The 22,754-nt window shown below is 38.3% G+C and overlaps 1 protein-coding gene across 3 annotated transcripts in view; it reads left to right on the top strand.

Moving 5' to 3' along the window:
- Window positions 1–22,754, top strand: part of DTWD2 (DTW domain containing 2) — a 916,318-nt gene that overhangs the window by 543,520 nt on the left and 350,044 nt on the right. For all 3 annotated transcript variants that reach the window (XM_053701584.1, XM_053701582.1, XM_053701583.1), the window contains exon 5: window positions 14,431–14,623. In XM_053701584.1, the coding sequence (XP_053557559.1) occupies window positions 14,431–14,623 (193 nt within the window). The remainder of the gene's footprint in view (window positions 1–14,430; window positions 14,624–22,754) is intronic.

The raw sequence follows: 22,754 nt of genomic DNA, 5'->3' as shown, positions 1-22,754 counted from the left end.
ATAGGTGGCGGCGGGGTAGGGGGATTAAATTAGGGGTTAATAATTTTAAAATAGATGGCGGCGGGGTAGGGGCTCACTTTAGGGGGTAGGTAAGGTAGATGGCGGCGGTGTAGGGTCTCAAATTAGGGGGTTATAGATTTAATATAGCTGGCGGCGGGGTCCGGGAGCGGCGGTTTAGGGGTTAATAACTTTATTAGGTGGCGGCAGTATCCGGGAGCGGTGGTTTAGGGGTTAATAAATTTTTTATTGTTAGGATAGTGAGGGGGGATAGCGGATAGAGGGTTAGACGTGTCGGGCTATGTGTGGGAGGCGTGTTAGACAGTACGGGAGATTTAATAACTTTAGTCAGGTTTTGTAGGTGCCGGCAGTTTCTAAAGTGCCGTAAGTCACTGGTGACTCCAGAAATTTGTGCTTACGTAGATTTCTGGACATCGCTGGTTTATCCGACTTACGGCACTTTAGCCTCTGACGGCACCGTATATAGGATAGCTCGAGTTGCGGGCGGCGGGGGTTCCCTCACTTGCGCCGCAAACTAAGCTGCATATCGGATCGCGCCCCTAGACAGCCAATAAAAAAAAAATGAGTGCATTTGTGCATCAATCACCAGCTAACTCTCAATAGTGTAGGATATGTAAATATTATTTTTCAACAACTGATACCAAACACATTTGAAAACAGAAGTGAATTTAAAAATGCCTTAAAATGACATGCTCTTTTCTATTCTTTTAATCTGCAAAACCTGAAAATCAATTGGTTGTGCCTGATACAATTTACAAGACTAATCCTTTATCTAAGTCTATTGCAGGTTTTTGGGATATCCTTCTAAATTTAAATGCACAACTTTCTAAGAATATGGTATTCTCCACTGAGGATTGTTGGGAATTGCATGATGTAATGGATATATAAATGGAGGCTTATATCAAGAGGTCATTTTAAAGTCAATATGCTATGTTCCACTTCAAATTGTTTATGTTTTCAGCCACTGAAGCTGCAGGGAATTGGTTATCATCACACAAGCAGAATAATGATGTACAGACCTCTTTTGTTTCAGATATTTGACAATTACTGAATTCTTACTATGTCATTAATGATTTGTTATGGTTCAATGCAAGGAGTATGGTGCCCTCTAATCTAGCAAGGCCACATTATAGTTAAAGCTCTAGGATGCAGAATTCTCTTTAAGTTGAGCCTTCTGATCCTACCCTTTAAAATCATTTATGTCAAAACGAATAGGAGGCAAGAGTCTATTTCTTGTACAAGCTGTAAGAATAAGAAAAAGTCTACTTTAAACATTGTAGTCAGGTCGAATATGTCATAAGGGCCTCTGCTATGGAGTTCTTTCAGTTGCAGACTTGGAGACTTAATACTTTATCAAGAGTGAGATGCCAAGGTAGACCTTCTTCCACCTATAGGGCTCCATTTATCAACACATCAACGTAAAACTTGCTATAATTAAGGTTGGAATTACTAGCAAAATAGACTAATCAAAGTTATCACGTTGTCAATCAATAAAAATAAGTTGTAAACATTGATTTAATTTCTGTTGCGATAAACATTTGCTGTAACTCAGTTACTTTGTAATTTAATTGAAATATGAAAACTCAATTGTTTCTAGATGTAGACTGGACCGATTTATTATAGTTTCAACTTATATGTTTGTGTGTCAAATGACGAGCCAGAGTCTCAATCTGCAAGCTTTAAGCTGGTGAACGCCATAGGAAACAATGGGATGCACCCAAAACTAGAAGGAAGCGGGGAATAACCTCAATAACTATGCTTATTGAATTTATTTAGTTTTTAATGTCCCTTTAACTTCAAAACTCATGTACAAACTATCATATATATTTATAGCAAAATGCATCCAATAAAATGTAATTTTAAAGGCGCAAATGCAATGTTTTACAAATTTTCTTTATAATAAACTTTTATATTACAATCTTTAAATCAAGATACATACAACATATAACTCCTCTAAGATGTAGTCATTATCCATTAGATATATTAGATTTATAGTACAAAAAACAAAACAATACTTTAAAATGTCCCTGCAACACTAAAAGATTCTTAAAAAATGATCAATTATAATACCATTTCGAAAAGAGCGGAGCTAAGTAAAAGTAGAGATTAAATACATCATGTGATTCATATCTTATCTGTTTTTTGTGTTGAACGAATGATAATTTGAGTTATTTGTTCCATTGATTCTTTAACAATATCAACAGACCAATGATCCCTGCGGCTTTGTTGACGCAAGTGTATTTAGCCTTATTTTTTATAAATTTCAAAGTCATATGTGTAATCGCTACAGCGAGGTTCAGAGAATGTATTGAAAACCCTGAGTGTTTAAAAGTTGAATCTTTGATAAATGGGGCCCATAGCGTCAAGACACAATGACAGAGTTTGTGCTCAAGCTGTTTCTGTTGGGACACAGCTGTATCATTTCAGAAATGTTTTTTATGTGTGTAACCTCAAATGTGTGAGTAATGGATATTATTAAAAGAGGCTATTTCATATAATTCAGCATTTAGCAACCTTCATAAGATTCTGTGAAAACATAGATATCAGAAGACTGCACCAAACAATTGGCCACCCTTACAGCATCTTGAACAGGTGCTTCAATCAAGGTGATTCAGAAAGCTTTAACTCTTCTGGCTCATGGTTTCTGTTTTGTTTTGGTTTCTGACACTAAGCACTTAAAAAATCAAAATGGAGTCTCTGCTTATGGTAAATGCATTTATTCTAGACAAATCCTTTTTCTTTATTTTATGTATTCATAGACATAAACTATACATACTTCATACATAAAGATTTCCAGGGAGCCTACATATTTTTCAGTTTCTGGCTTTACCTTTTGGAATATCCACATCTCCAAGGACCTTTACGACATGCACAAAGGTAGTGCTATCAATATCAGAAAGATGCAGGCAAGGCATATGTCTTTTGCTTTATTTAGACAATATCCTTGGCAAATACAGATTCTTTTGTCTGGTTATGTGGTAAATTGGAAAAAGATCCAGCTCTGGCCTACAAGCAATCATTTTATGAGTCTAATTTCACTCAGGAACAGGTGTTCTGTGTGTTCCTGATTCAACCTCAACTATTCCTTTAGTTAGAAGGGCAAGATGGAGAATGAGGACTTTTTCAGTTTTATTTCCATAAACACTAGAGAAGAAGTCTGCCTCTATCCCAGAAGATTTTTTTTGCAGACTGTCTGAAGTGCTATCTCAGGTAGTGGTTACAAGTGACCAACCTCTCCCATCTCAGTGCACAGAGATCACTACAGATTCAAACAGTTGTGGTTTGAGAGCAATTTGTTGTCAAACTAATGCTCAACACATTTGGAGACAATGAGAATTATCTCTTCCATTGAACTGAAACTAAACATTTTTCCAAGCAGTGCAAGTATTTCATGGGATGTTTCAGTACCAGGCTGTGAATATTTTTTTTCCAGACAACATGACTACAGTCTCCTACATCGAATATCAAAGGGAACTTGAAGTCTAATGGCACTTCGAGCAGTTGTGCTAATATTTCATTAGGCACAAAAGCATTTCTCCTATGTCTTTCGACTCCTCAGAATGTAGCAACAGATTTTCTGAGCAGAACAGAGATAATTTTAGCAGAGTGGCAGTTACACAGAGAGATATTTCTACAGAAGGAGTTTTTTTTTCTTCAGGAAATATATTTGATGGCCAGCAGTCACAGTAGTCAGGTTAGTAATTTCTTCATGCCTTACCAGGGTTTCTGGTGATCAGTGTCTTCACCCAGGTCTGGAACTTCAGTCTGGCAAATATATTTCGACTGTTGGCCCCTCATACCTCACCTACTCCACATAATTAGGAAAATGGGATGTTCATCTTGATTGCTACATACTGGCTAAGGAGATTAAGGAGATTATGGTTGCCAATACTTCTACACCTTGCAGGTCTACTTCTATGGTTTCCTCCAAGTTTTCCAGGTGTCTTACATCAGAGGCAATATTACATCTGAATCCTTACAAGTTGCATCTGGCAAATTGAATTTCTCCAACATAGGTGTGTCCGGTCCACGGCGTCATCCTTACTTGTGGGATATTCTCTTCCCCAACAGGAAATGGCAAAGAGCCCAGCAAAGCTGGTCACATGATCCCTCCTAGGCTCCGCCTACCCCAGTCATTCTCTTTGCCGTTGTACAGGCAACATCTCCACGGAGATGGCTTAGAGTTTTTTAGTGTTTAACTGTAGTTTTTATTATTCAATCAAGAGTTTGTTATTTTAAAATAGTGCTGGTATGTACTATTTACTCTGAAACAGAAAAGAGATGAAGATTTCTGTTTGTAAGAGGAAAATGATTTTAGCAACCGTTACTAAAATCGATGGCTGTTCCACACAGGACTGTTGAGAGGAATTAACTTCAGTTGGGGGAACAGTGAGCAGACTTTTGCTGCTTGAGGTATGACACATTCTAACAAGACGATGTAATGCTGGAAGCTGTCATTTTCCCTATGGGATCCGGTAAGCCATTTTTATTACAGAGTAAATAAGGGCTTCACAAGGGCTTGTTAAGACTGTAGACATTTTCTGGGCTAAATCGATTCATATATAAACATATTTAGCCTTGAGGAATCATTTAATCTGGGTATTTTTGTAAAATAATATCGGCAGGCACTGTTTTAGACACCTTATTCTCTAGGGGCTTTCCCTAATCATAGGCAGAGCCTCATTTTCACGCCGGTATTGCGCACTTGTTTTTGAGAAGCATGACATGCAGTCGCATGTGTGAGGAGCTCTGATACATAAAAAAGACTTTCTGAAGGCGTCATTTGGTATCGTATTCCCCTTTGGGCTTGGTTGGGTCTCAGCAAAGCAGATACCAGGGACTGTAAAGGGGTTAAAGATAAAAACGGCTCCGGTTCCGTTATTTTAAGGGTTAAAGCTTCCAAATTTGGTGTGCAATACTTTTAAGGCTTTAAGACACTGTGGTGAAATTTTGGTGAATTTTGAACAATTCCTTCATACTTTTTCGCAATTGCAGTAATAAAGTGTGTTCAGTTTAAAATTTAAAGTGACAGTAACGGTTTTATTTTAAAACGTTTTGTGTACTTTGTTATCAAGTTTATGCCTGTTTAACATGTCTGAACTACCAGATAGACTGTGTTCTGAATGTGGGGAAGCCAAGGTTCCTTCTCATTTAAATAGATGTGATTTATGTGACACTGAAAATGATGCCCAAGATGATTCCTCAAGTGAGGGGAGTAAGCATGGTACTGCATCATTCCCTCCTTCGTCTACACCAGTCTTGCCCACTCAGGAGGCCCCTAGTACATCTAGCGCGCCAATACTCCTTACTATGCAACAATTAACGGCTGTAATGGATAATTCTATCAAAAACATTTTAGCCAAAATGCCCACTTATCAGCGTAAGCGCGACTGCTCTGTTTTAGATACTGAAGAGCATGAGGACGCTGATGATAATGGTTCTGATATGCCCCTACACCAGTCTGAGGGGGCCAGGGAGGTTTTGTCTGAGGGAAAAATTTCAGATTCAGGGAAAATTTCTCAACAAGCTGAACCCGATGTGATTACATTTAAATTTAAGTTGGAACATCTCCGCGCTCTGCTTAAGGAGGTGTTATCCACTCTGGATGATTGTGAGAATTTGATCATCCCAGAGAAACTATGTAAAATGGACAAGTTCCTAGAGGTCCCGGGGCCCCCAGAAGCTTTTCCTATACCCAAGCGGGTGGCGGACATTGTAAATAAAGAATGGGAAAGGCCCGGTATACCTTTCGTCCCTCCCCCCATATTTAAAAAATTGTTTCCCATGGTCGACCCCAGAAAGGACTTATGGCAGACAGTCCCCAAGGTCGAGGGGGCGGTTTCTACTTTAAACAAACGCACCACTATACCCATAGAAGATAGTTGTGCTTTCAAAGATCCTATGGATAAAAAATTAGAAGGTTTGCTTAAAAAGATGTTTGTTCAGCAAGGTTACCTTCTACAACCAATTTCATGCATTGTCCCTGTCACTACAGCCGCGTGTTTCTGGTTCGATGAGCTAGAAAAGGCGATCGATAGTGATTCTCCTCCTTATGAGGAGATTATGGACAGAATCCGTGCTCTCAAATTGGCTAATTCTTTCACCCTAGACGCCACTTTGCAATTGGCTAGGTTAGCGGCGAAAAATTCTGGGTTTGCTATTGTGGCGCGCAGAGCGCTTTGGTTGAAATCTTGGTCAGCGGATGCGTCTTCCAAGAACAAATTGCTTAACATTCCTTTCAAGGGGAAAACGCTGTTTGGCCCTGACTTGAAAGAGATTATCTCTGATATCACTGGGGGTAAGGGCCACGCCCTTCCTCAGGATAGGTCTTTCAAGGCCAAAAATAAACCTAATTTTCGTCCCTTTCGTAGAAACGGACCAGCCCCAAGTGCTACGTCCTCTAAGCAAGAGGGTAATACTTCTCAAGCCAAGCCAGCCTGGAGACCAATGCAAGGCTGGAACAAGGGAAAGCAGGCCAAGAAGCCTGCCACTGCTACCAAGACAGCATGAAATGTTGGCCCCCGATCCGGGACCGGATCTGGTGGGGGGCAGACTCTCTCTCTTCGCTCAGGCTTGGGCAAGAGATGTTCTGGATCCTTGGGCACTAGAAATAGTCTCCCAAGGTTATCTTCTGGAATTCAAGGGGCTTCCCCCAAGGGGGAGGTTCCACAGGTCTCTATTGTCTTCAGACCACATAAAGAGACAGGCATTCTTACATTGTGTAGAAGACCTGTTAAAAATGGGAGTGATTCATCCTGTTCCATTAGGAGAACAAGGGATGGGGTTCTACTCCAATCTGTTCGTAGTTCCCAAAAAAGAGGGAACGTTCAGACCAATCTTGGATCTCAAGATCCTAAACAAGTTTCTCAAGGTTCCATCGTTCAAAATGGAAACTATTCGAACAATTCTTCCTTCCATCCAGGAAGGTCAATTCATGACCACGGTGGATTTAAAGGATGCGTATCTACATATTCCTATCCACAAGGAACATCATCGGTTCCTAAGGTTCGCATTCCTGGACAAGCATTACCAGTTCGTGGCACTTCCTTTCGGATTAGCCACTGCTCCAAGGATTTTCACAAAGGTACTAGGGTCCCTTCTAGCGGTACTAAGACCAAGGGGCATTGCAGTAGTACCTTACTTGGACGACATTCTGATTCAAGCGTCGTCCCTTCCTCAAGCAAAGGCTCACACGGACATAGTCCTGGCCTTTCTCAGATCTCACGGATGGAAAGTGAACGTAGAAAAGAGTTCTCTATCTCCGTCAACAAGGGTTCCCTTCTTGGGAACAATAATAGACTCCTTAGAAATGAGGATTTTTCTGACAGAGGCCAGAAAAACAAAACTTCTAAACTCTTGTCAAACACTTCATTCCGTTCCTCTTCCTTCCATAGCGCAGTGCATGGAAGTAATAGGTTTGATGGTAGCGGCAATGGACATAGTTCCTTTTGCGCGCATTCATCTAAGACCATTACAACTGTGCATGCTCAGTCAGTGGAATGGGGACTATACAGATTTGTCTCCGACGATTCAAGTAAATCAGAGGACCAGAGACTCACTCCGTTGGTGGCTGTCCCTAGACAACCTGTCACAAGGGATGACCTTCCGCAGACCAGAGTGGGTCATTGTCACGACCGACGCCAGTCTGATGGGCTGGGGCGCGGTCTGGGGACCCCTGAAAGCTCAGGGTCTTTGGTCTCGGGAAGAATCTCTTCTACCGATAAATATTCTGGAACTGAGAGCGATATTCAATGCTCTCAAGGCTTGGCCTCAGCTAGCAAAGGCCAAGTTCATACGGTTTCAATCAGACAACATGACGACTGTTGCGTACATCAACCATCAGGGGGGAACAAGGAGTTCCCTGGCGATGGAAGAAGTGACCAAAATCATTCAATGGGCGGAGACTCACTCCTGCCACCTGTCTGCAATCCACATTCCAGGAGTGGAAAATTGGGAAGCGGATTTTCTGAGTCGTCAGACATTACATCCGGGGGAGTGGGAACTCCATCCGGAAATCTTTGCCCAAATTACTCAATTGTGGGGCATTCCAGACATGGATCTGATGGCCTCTCGTCAGAACTTCAAGGTTCCTTGCTACGGGTCCAGATCCAGGGATCCCAAGGCGACTCTAGTAGATGCACTAGTAGCACCTTGGACCTTCAAACTAGCTTATGTATTCCCGCCGTTTCCTCTCATCCCCAGGCTGGTAGCCAGGATCAATCAGGAGAGGGCGTCGGTGATCTTGATAGCTCCTGCGTGGCCACGCAGGACTTGGTATGCAGATCTGGTGAATATGTCATCGGCTCCACCATGGAAGCTACCTTTGAGACGAGACCTTCTTGTTCAAGGTCCGTTCGAACATCCGAATCTGGTCTCACTCCAGCTGACTGCTTGGAGATTGAACGCTTGATCTTATCAAAACGAGGGTTCTCAGATTCTGTTATTGATACTCTTGTTCAGGCCAGAAAGCCTGTAACTAGAAAAATTTACCACAAAATATGGAAAAAATATATCTGTTGGTGTGAATCTAAAGGATTCCCTTGGAACAAGGTAAAGATTCCTAAGATTCTATCCTTTCTTCAAGAAGGATTGGAGAAAGGATTATCGGCAAGTTCCTTGAAGGGACAGATTTCTGCCTTGTCTGTGTTACTTCACAAAAAGCTGGCAGCTGTGCCAGATGTTCAAGCCTTTGTTCAGGCTCTGGTTAGAATCAAGCCTGTTTACAAACCTTTGACTCCTCCTTGGAGTCTCAACTTAGTTCTTTCAGTTCTTCAGGGGGTTCCGTTTGAACCCTTGCATTCCGTTGATATTAAGTTATTATCTTGGAAAGTTTTGTTTTTGGTTGCAATTTCTTCTGCTAGAAGAGTTTCAGAATTATCTGCTCTGCAGTGTTCTCCTCCTTATCTGGTTTTCCATGCAGATAAGGTGGTTTTACGTACTAAACCTGGTTTTCTTCCGAAAGTTGTTTCTAACAAAAACATTAACCAGGAGATAGTCGTGCCTTCTTTGTGTCCGAATCCAGTTTCAAAGAAGGAACGTTTGTTGCACAATTTGGATGTTGTTCGCGCTCTAAAATTCTATTTAGATGCTACAAAGGATTTTAGACAAACATCTTCCTTGGTTGTTGTTTATTCTGGTAAAAGGAGAGGTCAAAAAGCAACTTCTACCTCTCTCTCTTTTTGGATTAAAAGCATCATCAGATTGGCTTATGAGACTGCCGGACGGCAGCCTCCTGAAAGAATCACAGCTCATTCCACTAGGGCTGTGGCTTCCACATGGGCCTTCAAGAACGAGGCTTCTGTTTATCAGATATGTAGGGCAGCGACTTGGTCTTCACTGCACACTTTTACCAAATTTTACAAGTTTGATACTTTTGCTTCTTCTGAGGCTATTTTTGGGAGAAAGGTTTTGCAAACCGTGGTGCCTTCCATTTAGGTGACCTGATTTGCTCCCTCCCTTCATCCGTGTCCTAAAGCTTTGGTATTGGTTCCCACAAGTAAGGATGACGCCGTGGACCGGACACACCTATGTTGGAGAAAACAGAATTTATGTTTACCTGATAAATTACTTTCTCCAACGGTGTGTCCGGTCCACGGCCCGCCCTGGTTTTTTAATCAGGTCTGATAATTTATTTTCTTTAACTACAGTCACCACGGTATCATATGGTTTCTCCTATGCAAATATTCCTCCTTTACGTCGGTCGAATGACTGGGGTAGGCGGAGCCTAGGAGGGATCATGTGACCAGCTTTGCTGGGCTCTTTGCCATTTCCTGTTGGGGAAGAGAATATCCCACAAGTAAGGATGACGCCGTGGACCGGACACACCGTTGGAGAAAGTAATTTATCAGGTAAACATAAATTCTGTTATTCATCTTTCAGTCATTGATACTCAAGCCAGAAAACAACCTTCTGAGGTTTATAGAATATGGGATTTCTTCTCCTTCTGAATGTTGGAAAAAAGTATCCACTGCAAATTGATAGCTTTTTTCATCATCTGCACTTCCTTCAAAATGTTTTTAACAATGTTTCTGTTCAGCCACGCTTAAAGGGACACTAAACCCAACATTTTTCTTTCATGATTCAGATAGAGAATACAATTTCAAACAAAATTCCCAATTACTTCTATTATCAAATTTGTGTTATTGTTTAGGGATCCTTTGTTGAAGAAAGATACCGTAGAAGACACAGAAAAATTAAAGAGATATCCACAGAGGATAAGGAAAAAACAAACACACAGGTATCTACAAAAGATGTGATTAATTTATCTGACTATAGCCTTAGTCATGATGAGGAGAGGGTATTGTCACAAGGATTTAGTTTTTCTCCATCCTGTCATTTTAACCTGTTTCAGACTATTCTAGATCTCAATAAATTTGTGAGATTGCTTACTCTCAAGAAACATTTTTTGAAAAATTATTCTGAATCAGGGTTATCTACGGATGGAGAGAATAATATTTCTCAAAATGTGTTGGAATACAAACCGGAGGGCATTTTGACTTTTGAGGACAAATGTTGCATACAGGATATTTAGGATATACAATCACTAGATCCAGATAGCACTAGACACGGTCCATCTGCACATGATATCGATGTGTCCAGACTTAAAAATAAAAGTACCTTTTATCCAGTTCAGACTAGATGTAACTTGTTGGATATCTTTCAACAGACTATAGAGAACCAACTAATCAAACTTGATTCTGAAATAAGAACTACATCCACCACTTCCACCCATAATGTACTACACTTTAATAATAACTTTACTGGGTCAGATAACAAAGCATTGAAACAATTATCTTCGAATAAAAACCTCGTATTTCGAGAGTCAGATAAGGGAGGTAATTTAGTGATTCTTAATAGGAAGGATTATGTTGGTGAGGCCTTACGGCAACTATCAGATACCAATACATATTGCATTCTTGACACCAACCCTACTGCTGTCTACAAGGGGTTACTTGGGGGGATAGTGAAATACGGCAAGGATAACGGTATTATCACTGCCAATATGTCAGAAAATTTGATTCCTGATTGGCCTGTAACAGCAGTGTTTCACCATTTCCCCAAGATACATAAGAACCCTCAAAATCCCCCAGGACGCCCTATTGTGGCGGGCATAGGGTGCCTTAATGAACCGTTATCAGAACTGGTGGACATGTACCTACAACCTCTTGTTTTAGCACTTCCCAGCTACATCCAAGATACAACGTCCTTCATTAAACAAATACAAGGGGTCCCGTGGAAATCTCAATACTCTTTAGTTTCAATGGATGTCTCCTCGTTATATACGTCAATACCCCATGACAAGGGCTTAGAAGCATTAGAATTTTTTCTAAGAAACAGATCAAATTATGACGAAGCAACAATATCATTTCTGCTTATGGCCACCGAGTACTTGCTTACTTACAATTTTTTTCTCTTTGAGGGTCGTTTCTATCTCCAAAGATGTGGAACAGCTATGGGCGCCTAATTTGCGCCATCATACGCATACGGTTGCTGGGAGCTCTTCCACATCTTTGGAGATAGAAACCCTTTTCGCAAAAACATTGCCTATTATGGGCGTTACATTGATGACTTGGTATTTGTTTGGGAAGGGCCTAGTGAGTCTATTAATTCCTTTCATCAGTATGTGTCACATAACAGGCTGAACCTTAGTTTTACAATTGAATCCATTATGGAATCTCTAAATTTTTTGGACGTGACAATGAGACCAATTGGTGAAGATATACAGGTAGAATTATACCGCAAACCCACTTCGGGTAACAGTATTCTCAAATTTAATTCCTGTCATCCTTCACACCTTCTTAAATCTATTCCCAAAAGTCAACTTATCAGGGTTAAACGTAATTGTTCAGATCCTATTATCTACGAACAAAAAGCTGTTGATACTATGGACCGATTAAAACTATGTGGATATCCCAAAACAGTATTGACACAAGCAAAGATGGATGTAGATAGAATTTCCAGGTCTGAATTGCTAACCTATAAAAAAGATAGCAATAAGAAAACCTATTCCTCTACTCCAATTTTCACTACACCATATAGCATTGAATATGGAAAAATCTGCAAACTGATAAAACTAAATTTACCCATATTGCAGAACGATGAAAAGTTGAGTCAGATCATAGAGGGGGATGCAAATTTGTGTCACGTAAGGCTAAATAATATATTATCACCTTCTATGTTGCCTAGAGTTACGAGTGGTACATGGCTACAAAAACACAACGATTGTTATAAGTGTAATGCCTCTCGATGTAAGACATGTTCGCACATCATTCAGGGCAATACTTGTAGATCAGAAGCACTTGACAAAGTGTGCGACATAAGATATTTCATCAATTGTAATAGCACACACGTAGTCTACCTTCTGACATGTCAGGGATGTAATATTCAATATATAGGGCGCACCAAGAGGTACTTAAAGGACCGGGTCATGGAGCATCTCAGATCTATAGAGGATCCTGAGTCAAAAACCCCTATAGCCAAGCATTTCAGATATAATCATAATTCAGACAGTGCACTTCTTAAGGTTCAGGGCATTGATTTCATTCCTAGACATCCCCGGGGGGGGGGGGGGGGGGGATAGGGAAAAGAAATTAGATGAAAGGGAGGTTTTTTTTTTAATATAGTTGCCAAGCTAATTTTGATATCAAGTACATTTAGCACAGAATCTCAGGGGTTAATATGAAGTGTGTTAATTGAAGTTTATTCATTGATACAATCCTGTTTATAATGAACACTTTCACCACCTGTTCCCTATCAGTGAACAAGTGCCCCAGAGGCATGAAACGCGTATGATGTCACAGGAGGGTGATGTTCCCCCTGCTTTCCTGTTCTATACCTGATTTTATCAAGCTGCTGTATGTGGTCTATGTTTTTACCATGCTAACTAAATAAAAGACAGGTTTTTACTTATCCTACCTTTGGAGTGCCAAGGAGTTTTTTTGTTTTCTCCTATATATATGCACACACACAATGCTGTAAAATAAGAATGCTTTCAAAAGCACACACAAGGTATTTATACAGCATCAAAAAGGTTTCTCCACGGCGAAAATTTCAAGGCAGACGGGTTTTGAGATGTGCTGTCCAAGCTCTTCTGAAGAAGCACAAAGAAACGAGCGATGATGAGGACCATAGAGACAGAGGACAAAGACACATCACATCACTTAATTCTCTTTGCAATCCAAAGATGTCCAGCAGTGCCATCAGTTCAGAATTGGCAGAAACAAGTGGGGCCCTGGTACACCCATCTACTGTCTGGAGAAGTCTGGTCAGAAGTGCTCTTTGTGGAACACTTGCGCCCAAAAAGCCATACCTCTGATGTGGAAAAGTCAAATGACTCGACTATGAACACAATTTTAAATATTTGGTTGTAGCAGAAGGCAGTTTGTTCAGAGAAGGATATCAAGAGCAGTACAAGAATAGGTGTCTGCAGGCAACAGTGAATCATGGCAGACATTGCTTGGAAGTTTGGGGATGCATTTCTGAAAATGGAGTTGCGGATCTAGTCAGAATTAATGTTCTCCTCGATGCTGAGAAGTACAGGCAGCTACTTATACATCATGCAATAACATCATGAAGGCATCTGATTGGCCCCTACATTTATTCTGCAGCATGACAACGACCCCAAACATATATGAGGGATTTCATTAAGAACTATCTTCAGCATAAAGATTAACAATGAGTTCTGGAAGTGATGGTATGGTCCCCATAGTGTCCGGATCTCAACATCATTGAGTCTTTCTGGGATTACATGAAGAGACAGAAGCAACTGAGGCTGTCTAAATCCACAGAATAACTGTTTTAAAGGGATACTGAAACCATATTTTTTCTTTCATGATTCAGATAGAGCATGCAATTTTAAATAACTTTCTATTTACTTCTATTATCAATTTCTCTTCGTTCTCTTGCTATCTTTATTTGAAAATGAAGGCATCTAAGCTAAGGAGCCAACAATGTTTTGGTTCAGCACAATGGACAGCACTTATTTATTGGTGCTGTCCAATCAGCAAGGACAACCCAAGTTGTTCACCAAAAATGGGCCGGCATCTAAACTTACATTCTTGCTTTTCAAATAAACATACCAAGAGAATGAAGAACATTTGATAATAGAAGTAAATTAGAAAGTTGCTTAAAATTGCATGCTCTATCTGAATCACAAAAGAAAAAAATTGTGTTCAGTGTCCCTTAAAGTTCTACAAGATGTTTGATACAACCTACCTACCGAGTTTCTTAAAAATCTGTGTGCAAGTGTACTTAGAAGAATTGATTCTGTTTTGGGTTGTCACACCAAATATTGATTTGATTTACTAAAAACATTTGCTAAACATATATTGTGTTAAATGCTGTAAAGTACAGTAATCTTCAGTGATGTTGCAGTTTCATATTAAATGCTTTTTTTTTCTCCTATGACTTTAGATATCCAGAACTAGCCACTGTTTGCCGAAATCCTGGTACTTTAATCCTATATCCTGGAGTGGAAGCTGCTAATTTGGAAGAAGTATCCCTGGCATATGTTCAGCACCCATTCTCTCTGATCATAATAGATGGAACCTGGAGTCAGGCCAAAGATATATTCTACAAAAATGCTCTTTTCCGCCTACCAAAACAGGTAATGTTGACACATCCAAAAGGAGATTTAGTATGTGTTTCATATATCAAATATTTTGTAAATTATATTAATCTACAGAAATATGCTAAACAGTAGCAAGACAATTTATAATATTCAGAGTTGCTTGCTGACACTTTCATAACTCTGCACCTTAAGGTATGATTTTACAGACATTTTATAGTACAATAGAAATACAAACTGGTGAGTTATAGAAGAAGAATATAGTGACACTTCAGCATAGCTATAATTTTTAAATCATAGTTAACCTTTCATGTGAACCATATTTGAACACTGAGGAAACCAGCCATTTTGTTTTATTAGTAAGCTACAAATGCAGCTGTTTCTGGATTTAGAGATTTATAGCATAATGAAAAGATGAATAGGGTGTTTTTGTAAGTTCAGAAATGCTGATGTCAAAAGCCTATAGTTACTCTTCATAAATTGATATCTGAGCAGGGTTAGTAGTACATAGTATCCTCAAATGAAAGCCTTAGGTATATTTCCTGTCACTTGTCTATTGTGACTGTAAAACTTCCAGCTTTGGCATCTGCTATTTTTGAGGTTAGGAATAAGTGAGTTTAGTTTGGCATAAAACAGAACTGTTGTTTATGTTCTCATGACAGTATTTTTGCTATGAGAATGTCTGTATTTAAATGTGTTTGCTATTATACATGTTTATCCATCTAACACAAAAATGACATTATTTATTCCATATTAATTCTTAAGTCATTTTAGAATAATTTAATATTGTTTTAACTGCAAGAAGATAGCTATGAAGTCATGCATTTAAATTAACTTCAAATAATACCAGTTTAAAGTCTAAAGAGCAAATTAAAGTCTGTTTTCCCCCTAAATGTATTTATGCAGAATAATGTTTTTCTAGATACAATTACTAGTTAAGAGCATTTTCTATTAAAAATCATGGATCATTGTATAGTTAAACCAAATCCTTTTTTTGTAATATGTTCAACTCATATATAATGACATAATTCTTATGGAAAACTTCAGAATTTTATGTTGTGCCCAGTCATTAGAACATACTTCTGCCTCCTCCTGATTGGTTCTTCATATGCACCCTTTATTTGAAGCAGCAACAGATCATATATAGTACTATACTTAGTAAATAAAATACTCTTAACATTTTATTTTTAGACTTCAATGTTAATTTGAAGTTTATGCAAAAATGTTTTTACATACTACAACAATTTCTGACTCATCATATGTTAGCACTTTAAAGAGACACTGAACTAAAAAATATCTGGCATTTATATGCCATATGCATCTTTTAGTTTATATTTGTTCATGAAATAAAAATGTCAGTATGTTATTATTATTGTCTTTCATATGGATGTTAGCATATTTTCAAGTACCATATCCCTTTAAGTTATAGGAAAGAGCACATACACACAACAGTAGTTTCTTTCATGTAAGTGGCAAGAGTCTATGAGCTAGTGACGTATGGATATAAATTCATTCCTGGAGAGGGCAAAGTTTCCCAAACCTCTAAATGCCTAAAAAAAACACCTCCCACCTCACTCATACTTCAATTTTTACAAACTTTGCCTTCATTGGAGAATGGTGAAGCAAGTCGTGCTTGATTTCTTCTGTGAAAGGCGCTTCTAAGCATTTTGAAGCCCAGTTCCTCTCAAAGTACAGTGTTTGAGGGATGTGAAGGGAGTATTGCCTGATGATGCCATGTTTTCACCTATGGGAAATCTATTCTAAGGCTCTCTGTAAATCCGTCGCAGGGATTCATCTGCTGCCTCCCTTTACAGATCGACAATCTACTCATCTACCATTACCTCTGCTGATATGTTTCAGTACTGGTTTGGCTGTCTGCTAAATGGGTGTCTTCAGGTAAGTATATATCTTTTTTAAGACACTCTCATCTATGTTTGGCATTTTAAAGTTTTAAATATATATTGCATATATTTGCCATGAGTCAGGTCTATGTTTATTTCCCTTTGCAGTCTAACAGTTTCAGCATGGGAAATTATGTTTGGTAAAACTTAGTGAACTAGAGGTTCCAGCTAGTTGTAACTTAAATTTTTTTTTCTTCAAATTTTCGCGTGCAAATTATGCTTGCGATGGCGCAAAATGCTTCTATTTATGGCGTCATTTTTGGCGCAATTATTTTTTGGCACGAAGGTTGCGTTTCTTGTGGTGCGAGTCACATCATTTCTTGCGTCTTTGTTGACCCAATTTTTTTTGGTGCGAAGTCGCACCTGTTATGATGCAATTTGTGTAATTTCCTGTTAACCTTGGTGCCAAATGTTTTTTTCTCAGCATTTGCATCATCTTTGTTGGCGTCATTTTTGGTGCCAACATTTTTGTTATATTGCATATATTTGTTATAAGTCTCTCCCTCTTTTGCTCTCTGCTTTCATTTGTTACAGAGGGCTATGATATTTGCTTTTGTTTTTCATATAAGCATTTATTCCCATTCCTGAAACTGCTATTTTGTGGAAATTGGATATTTTGTTTAAATGGTATTTATTTTTTATTTTTTGTTAGATTTTTAAAGATGTCTCAAACTGATCTTGCCTCTGATGTTACTATAGAAATTATGCTGCTTGTACACATTTCCTACCAAAGCTAAGTGTATATATTGTTTAATTAGCTGATTTTATTTCTTCAGCTCAAATATTTATACTGATGTTTCTATAGTACATATACATCTGCTGTTTTACCTTCTCAGTCTAATGTACATGATATTACTGTTGATATAAAGGATTATATTGCAAATGACATAGAGAAGGCTATGCCTGCTATTCCACCTTCAAATTAATGTAAACAATCTCTCCTAACTTCTCATAAACCTATGAAGTTTGTATTGATCGACAGCATACTGTAGTATTCCTGCTGATGTGGTTTTCTCTGACTCAGTGGATCCTATTTCAGAGACTGATTTTGATAAATTAGACTTTCTATGCAATGTATTCATTCATTCTTTCTTAAGGAAGTATTGTTTACTTTGAGTTTTGAGGAAATGTTTGAATTCTGTTTTTTTAAGCTTCTGGGGTAACTCTTAAAGTTTTTCTTATTCCAGAGGATTTTTATCATATTTTTATTAAGGGATCTAAACTTAGTGCTTCTTTTTACCTTTCTTCTAGGTTTTAAAAGCTATATCCTTTACCTATGGCTAATTTAGTGTTTTTAGGTAAAAGTCCCTAAAGGTGGGGCTATTTCTTCTCTTGCCGAACGTACTTCTATCCTATGGAAGATATTTCTTCTTTTAAGGATCTTTTAGATAGGAAGTTTGTTTCCTATCTTAAGAGAAGCATATTTTCATATTGGCCATGTTTTTTAACCTGTCATTTCTATGGCTAATGTTGCTGCTGTTTAAACTTTTTTGGTTGGACAGTTTAGTTATCAGATCTTGATTTGTCTAAGCATTGTTCTTTTACTTCAACATGCTAATCATTTAATTTATGATGCTATATTTTATGTCATTTTAACTGACATTAAATCTTTGTTTTTAGCCATTTTTATTAGAAAAGTTTTATGGCTTAAATCTCTGATATGGTGTTTAAAATTAGATTACTATCTTATTATTTTAGGATAGTAATTTTTTAAAGAATTTCTATTGGATTGTATTATCTCCTCTATTACTGGGAGGTTTTTTTTTCTGCCCCAAGTTAAGAAATCTAAGGGTAATTTTTATTCTCCCAATTGTTTTTTTATTTCCTTAAGGCCTCTGGCTGTGATTTTAGATTTTTTTTCTAAATTTGAATAATTCCAAGCCTTATAATTAAACTAATTTCAGCCCCTAAGATTGCATGAAGTTGCTGCTTTTTAACCATTTCTACTGGTGGGGCGGGGGGCAGATTGAATTTATTTTAACACATTTGGACAGTTTCTGTTCAAATCAGTGGATTCAGAATATTGTTTTCTCAGGAGTATCGAATAGGTTTCAGAATTAAAACCTCCCATGGGAAGATTCTTTTCCATGTTATAACAAACCCTGTGAAAGCTCAGGTTTTTCTGAATTGTGTTTCAGATTTATAGTTTTCAGGGGTGATGGTTCCAGTTCCTCTGCAAGAACGAAGTTTGGGTTTCTATTCATTGTCCTAAAGAAAAAAAATTGTTCAGACCAATTCTGGATCTAAAATTTTTATATTGTTTTGTAAGAGTCCCAACTTTCAAGATGGTGACTATAGGGACTATTCTGCCTTTCTATTTAGCAAGGTTACTTCATGTCCACAATAGACTTACAGGACGCTTATTTTCAATTCTTTCAGACCACTATTGTTTTCTGAGATTCTCTTTTTCTAGATACGCATTACCAATTTGTCGCTCGTCCTTTTGGGCTAGTGGTAGCTCAGAGATTCTTTTCAAAGATTCTTGGTGTCCTATCTGTATTCAGAGAGCAGGGTATTGCAGTTTTTCCTTATTTCTATGATATTTGGTACTAGCTTTAATCTTTTCATTCAGCTGAATCTTAATTGAAACAACTAGTGTTTCCTCAAGACATAGTTGGAGGATCAATTTACAATAGTGTTTCTTGATTCCTTAAACAAGGGTAACCTTTTTAGGTTTCCGGATAAACTTTAGTGTCAATGATTCTTTCTCTGATAGACTAGAGACAAATTAAGTTAATTTTAGTTTGTCTAAACCTTCAGTCTCTATTTTTTTCTTCAGTGGTTATGTGCATGGAAGTTTTTGTTCTCATGACTGCAGCATCAGGTGCGATCCTCTTTGCTCGATTTTCGTTGGGGCCTCTAAAGCTTTGCATGTTGCACCATCGGTGCAGGGATTATTTTCAGTTATTACTACTGATATACTTAAATCCCAACACTTTTTTTCTCTCTGATCTGGTGGTTTGGACTATCACCTTATTGTTCTGGGGACCTCATTTGTTCGTCCCTGCCTGGTCTGTATTCTCAACAGATGCAAGTTTTTCAGATGAGGGAGCTGTCTGAGAATTTCTGACAGCACTAGGGGTTTGGAAACCTCAGGAGGCGAGGTTACCAATCAATATTTTAGAACTCCATGCTATTTTCAGGGCTCTTCAGGCATCGCTTCTTTTGAAGAGACACCTTTTACATTTGTTTTTTAAACAGACAATATCACAACAGTGGCATTTGTCAATCATCAAGGAGGGACTTGCAGTCCTTCAGTTATGGAGGAAGTATCTTGCATACTTTCTTGGACGGAATCCAACTCTTGTCTAATTTCTGTGATTCATATCTCAGGTGTAGATAATTGGGTAGGGGATTATCACAGCCATCAGACTATATCTGGGGGAGTGCTCTCTGTACAGATGTGGGGTCTTCCAGAAATATATCTGACGGTCTTTCATCTAAACAAGACGTTTTCCAGATTCTTTTCCAGATCAAGGATCCTCAGGTGAAGATAGTGGATTCTCTAGCAGTTCTTTGGTTTTTACCAACCTTCTTAAACTTTTTCTGCCTCTTGTTCTTTTTCCAAGGTTTATCTTCAAGATCATAATGGAACAATTTTTATGTGCTTCTGATAGCTCCAGCTTGGTCTCTCAGGTTTTGTTATGCAGACCTTGTCAGGATGTTCAGTTGCAAGCCTTGGCCACTTCCTTTAAGGCCAGACCTTCTGTTTCAGGGGCCAATTTTTCCATAGGATCTCAAATTTCTAAATTTGAAGGTTTGGAAATTAAACGCTTAAGTGTTAAGTCATAGATGTTTTGCTGACTCAGTTATTAGCACTATAATACAGGCTCGTAAGTCTGTTTCTAGGAGATTTTATTTTCGGGTTTTTGAAAAACCTATATTTCATGATGTTCAACTCATGATTATTCTTTTACAATTCCTAGGATTTTTCAGTTTCTTCAGGTTTTGCCTGCAAATTCTTTGGAAGGAAACATTTTTTGCTCTTTCTGTCTTATTTCATAGATAGCTTAACTTCCTTATATTCACTTTTTTGTTCAGGCTTTGGTTCATATTAAACCTGTTTTTAAATCTATTTCTCCTCCTTGGAGTCTCAATTAAGATTTTTCAGGCTCCTCCTTTTGAGTCTATGTATTCTCTGGACATTAAATTACTTTCTTGGAAAGTGTTTTTTTTTCTTTTGGCTATCTCTTCTGGTTGAAGAGTTTCTGGGCGATATGTATCAAGCTGTCAACTATGTTGCATTCGCCGGCATCAATACGCTCGCCTAACATCGGCAAACATTGCGGCCGCGAATCTCAATGCGCTCTCATTATTTATAAAAACAAAATGTCAAAAACACGAACACCAAGTATGGGGCGATGAGCATCGGACTGTTGTTAACTAACAGTCATCAATCTTGTGTCTCTTCGTGTTTTTCCCAATTTTATTTATACCATTTCACTAAACGCCGCCACTGTACTAAAATGTTTAACCCCTATCCCGCTGCTCCCCGACCCCGCTGCAACATAAAGTTATTAACCCCTATCCCGCCGCTCCCCGACCCCGCCACAACCTAAATAAAGTTATTAACCCCTAAACCTCTGGCCTCCCACATCACCACCACTAACTAAACCTATTAACCCCTAAACCGTCAACCCCCCCACATCGCAAAAAAACTAAATTAAGCTAGTAACCCCTAAACCCCTTAACTTTAAATTAATATTACAACATCCCTATCTTAATAAAAATTCAAACTTACCTGTAGAATTAAAATAAACTAATTTTAAACTATTAATTAACCTACCCTAACTAGTATACTACAATTACATTAAACTACCAATTAAATAAAATAAATTACATATTAAAAAACCTAACCCTACTAAAATTATTTAAATATACAATTAAACATTATTATAAAGTCCTAAAGTACAAATAAAAACTCTGTTACCAAAAAACAAACAAACACTAAATTACGAAAAATAACAAACCAAATTATCAAAAATAAAACAATTTACACATCTAATAGCCCTGCCTACAATAAACTACCAATGGCCCTTAAAAGGGCATTTTGTGGGGCATTGCCCCAAATATATCAGCTCTTTTACCTGTAAAAAAAAAAATACAAACAACCCCCTAACAGTAAAAACCACCACCCACCCAACCAACCCACCCAAATAAAATAACTATCTAAAATAACCTAAGCTACCCATTACCCTGAAAAGGGCATTTGTATGGGCATTGCCCTTAAAAGGGCATTTAGCTCTTTTACTGCCTAGACCCTAATCTAAAAATAAAACCCACCCAAAAAAAACCTTGAAAAAAGCTAACACTAACCGCCGACGATCCACTTACAGTTATTGAAGTCCCGCTTGAAAGATCCATCCAGCCGGTGAAGTCCTCATCCAGGCGGCAAGAAGTCTTCATCCATGCAGCAAGAAGTCTTCATCCAGACGGCATCTTCTATCTTCATCTATCCGGCGTGGAGCTGGTCCATGCTGAAGATATACGGCGCGGAGCATCCTCTTCATACGGTCGCCGCCGTACATTGGAACTTCAATGCAAGTGAGTCCATCAAAGATGGCGTCCCTTGCATGTCTATTGGCTGAAAGATTTCAATCAGCCAATAGGAATTAGAGCTGCTAAAATCCTATTGGCTGTTTTAATTAGCCAATAGGATTTGAGCTGCTCTCATTCTATTGGCTGATTAGAACAGCCAATAAAATGAGAGCTCAAAGGTTCTTCAGGCAGTTGTCTCAGCTTGGTTCTAATCCCTTTGATTTGAGTTTTTTGAATTTTTTTTAAGAAAACTTATTTTTTGGGGGGATCTAATTTCTCAGCGGAAGTAGCTGTTTTTATTTTATACCTCCCTCTCTAGTGACTCGTGGACTTCCACATCTTGGGTATTATATCCCATACGTCACTAGCTCATGGACTCTAGCCACTATGAAAGAAATTAATTTATCAGATAAGTTCTTACATAAATTATGTTTTTTGATTTTCGGAACTCTCAGCTTTGTTTCAACAATACAGTAAAGAAAGAGGACAGACAGTTGTCCAAACTGGAGTTCAAGGCACTGAGAGAGTTAATCTAAATAAGAAGGTAGCTATAGATTGCTTCCTTTAAAATTAACTATGCTGCCAATCACGAAACAATGCATATATAATTAATTTTGCTTGCCGCCGTCATTCTGAAGTAATGTAAAAAAGTAGAGATGGGTTTTTTTTTTTTACTGTGTGACTAAAGAAACATGATTTTATTTACCCTTTAAGCACTAAGATCATTTGTA

The sequence above is a fragment of the Bombina bombina genome, chromosome 2, assembly GCF_027579735.1.
Source record: "Bombina bombina isolate aBomBom1 chromosome 2, aBomBom1.pri, whole genome shotgun sequence".
NCBI lineage: Eukaryota > Metazoa > Chordata > Amphibia > Anura > Bombinatoridae > Bombina > Bombina bombina.
The sequence above is the reverse complement of the archived record's forward strand: the minus strand, read 5'-3'. Positions and strand labels throughout refer to the sequence as shown.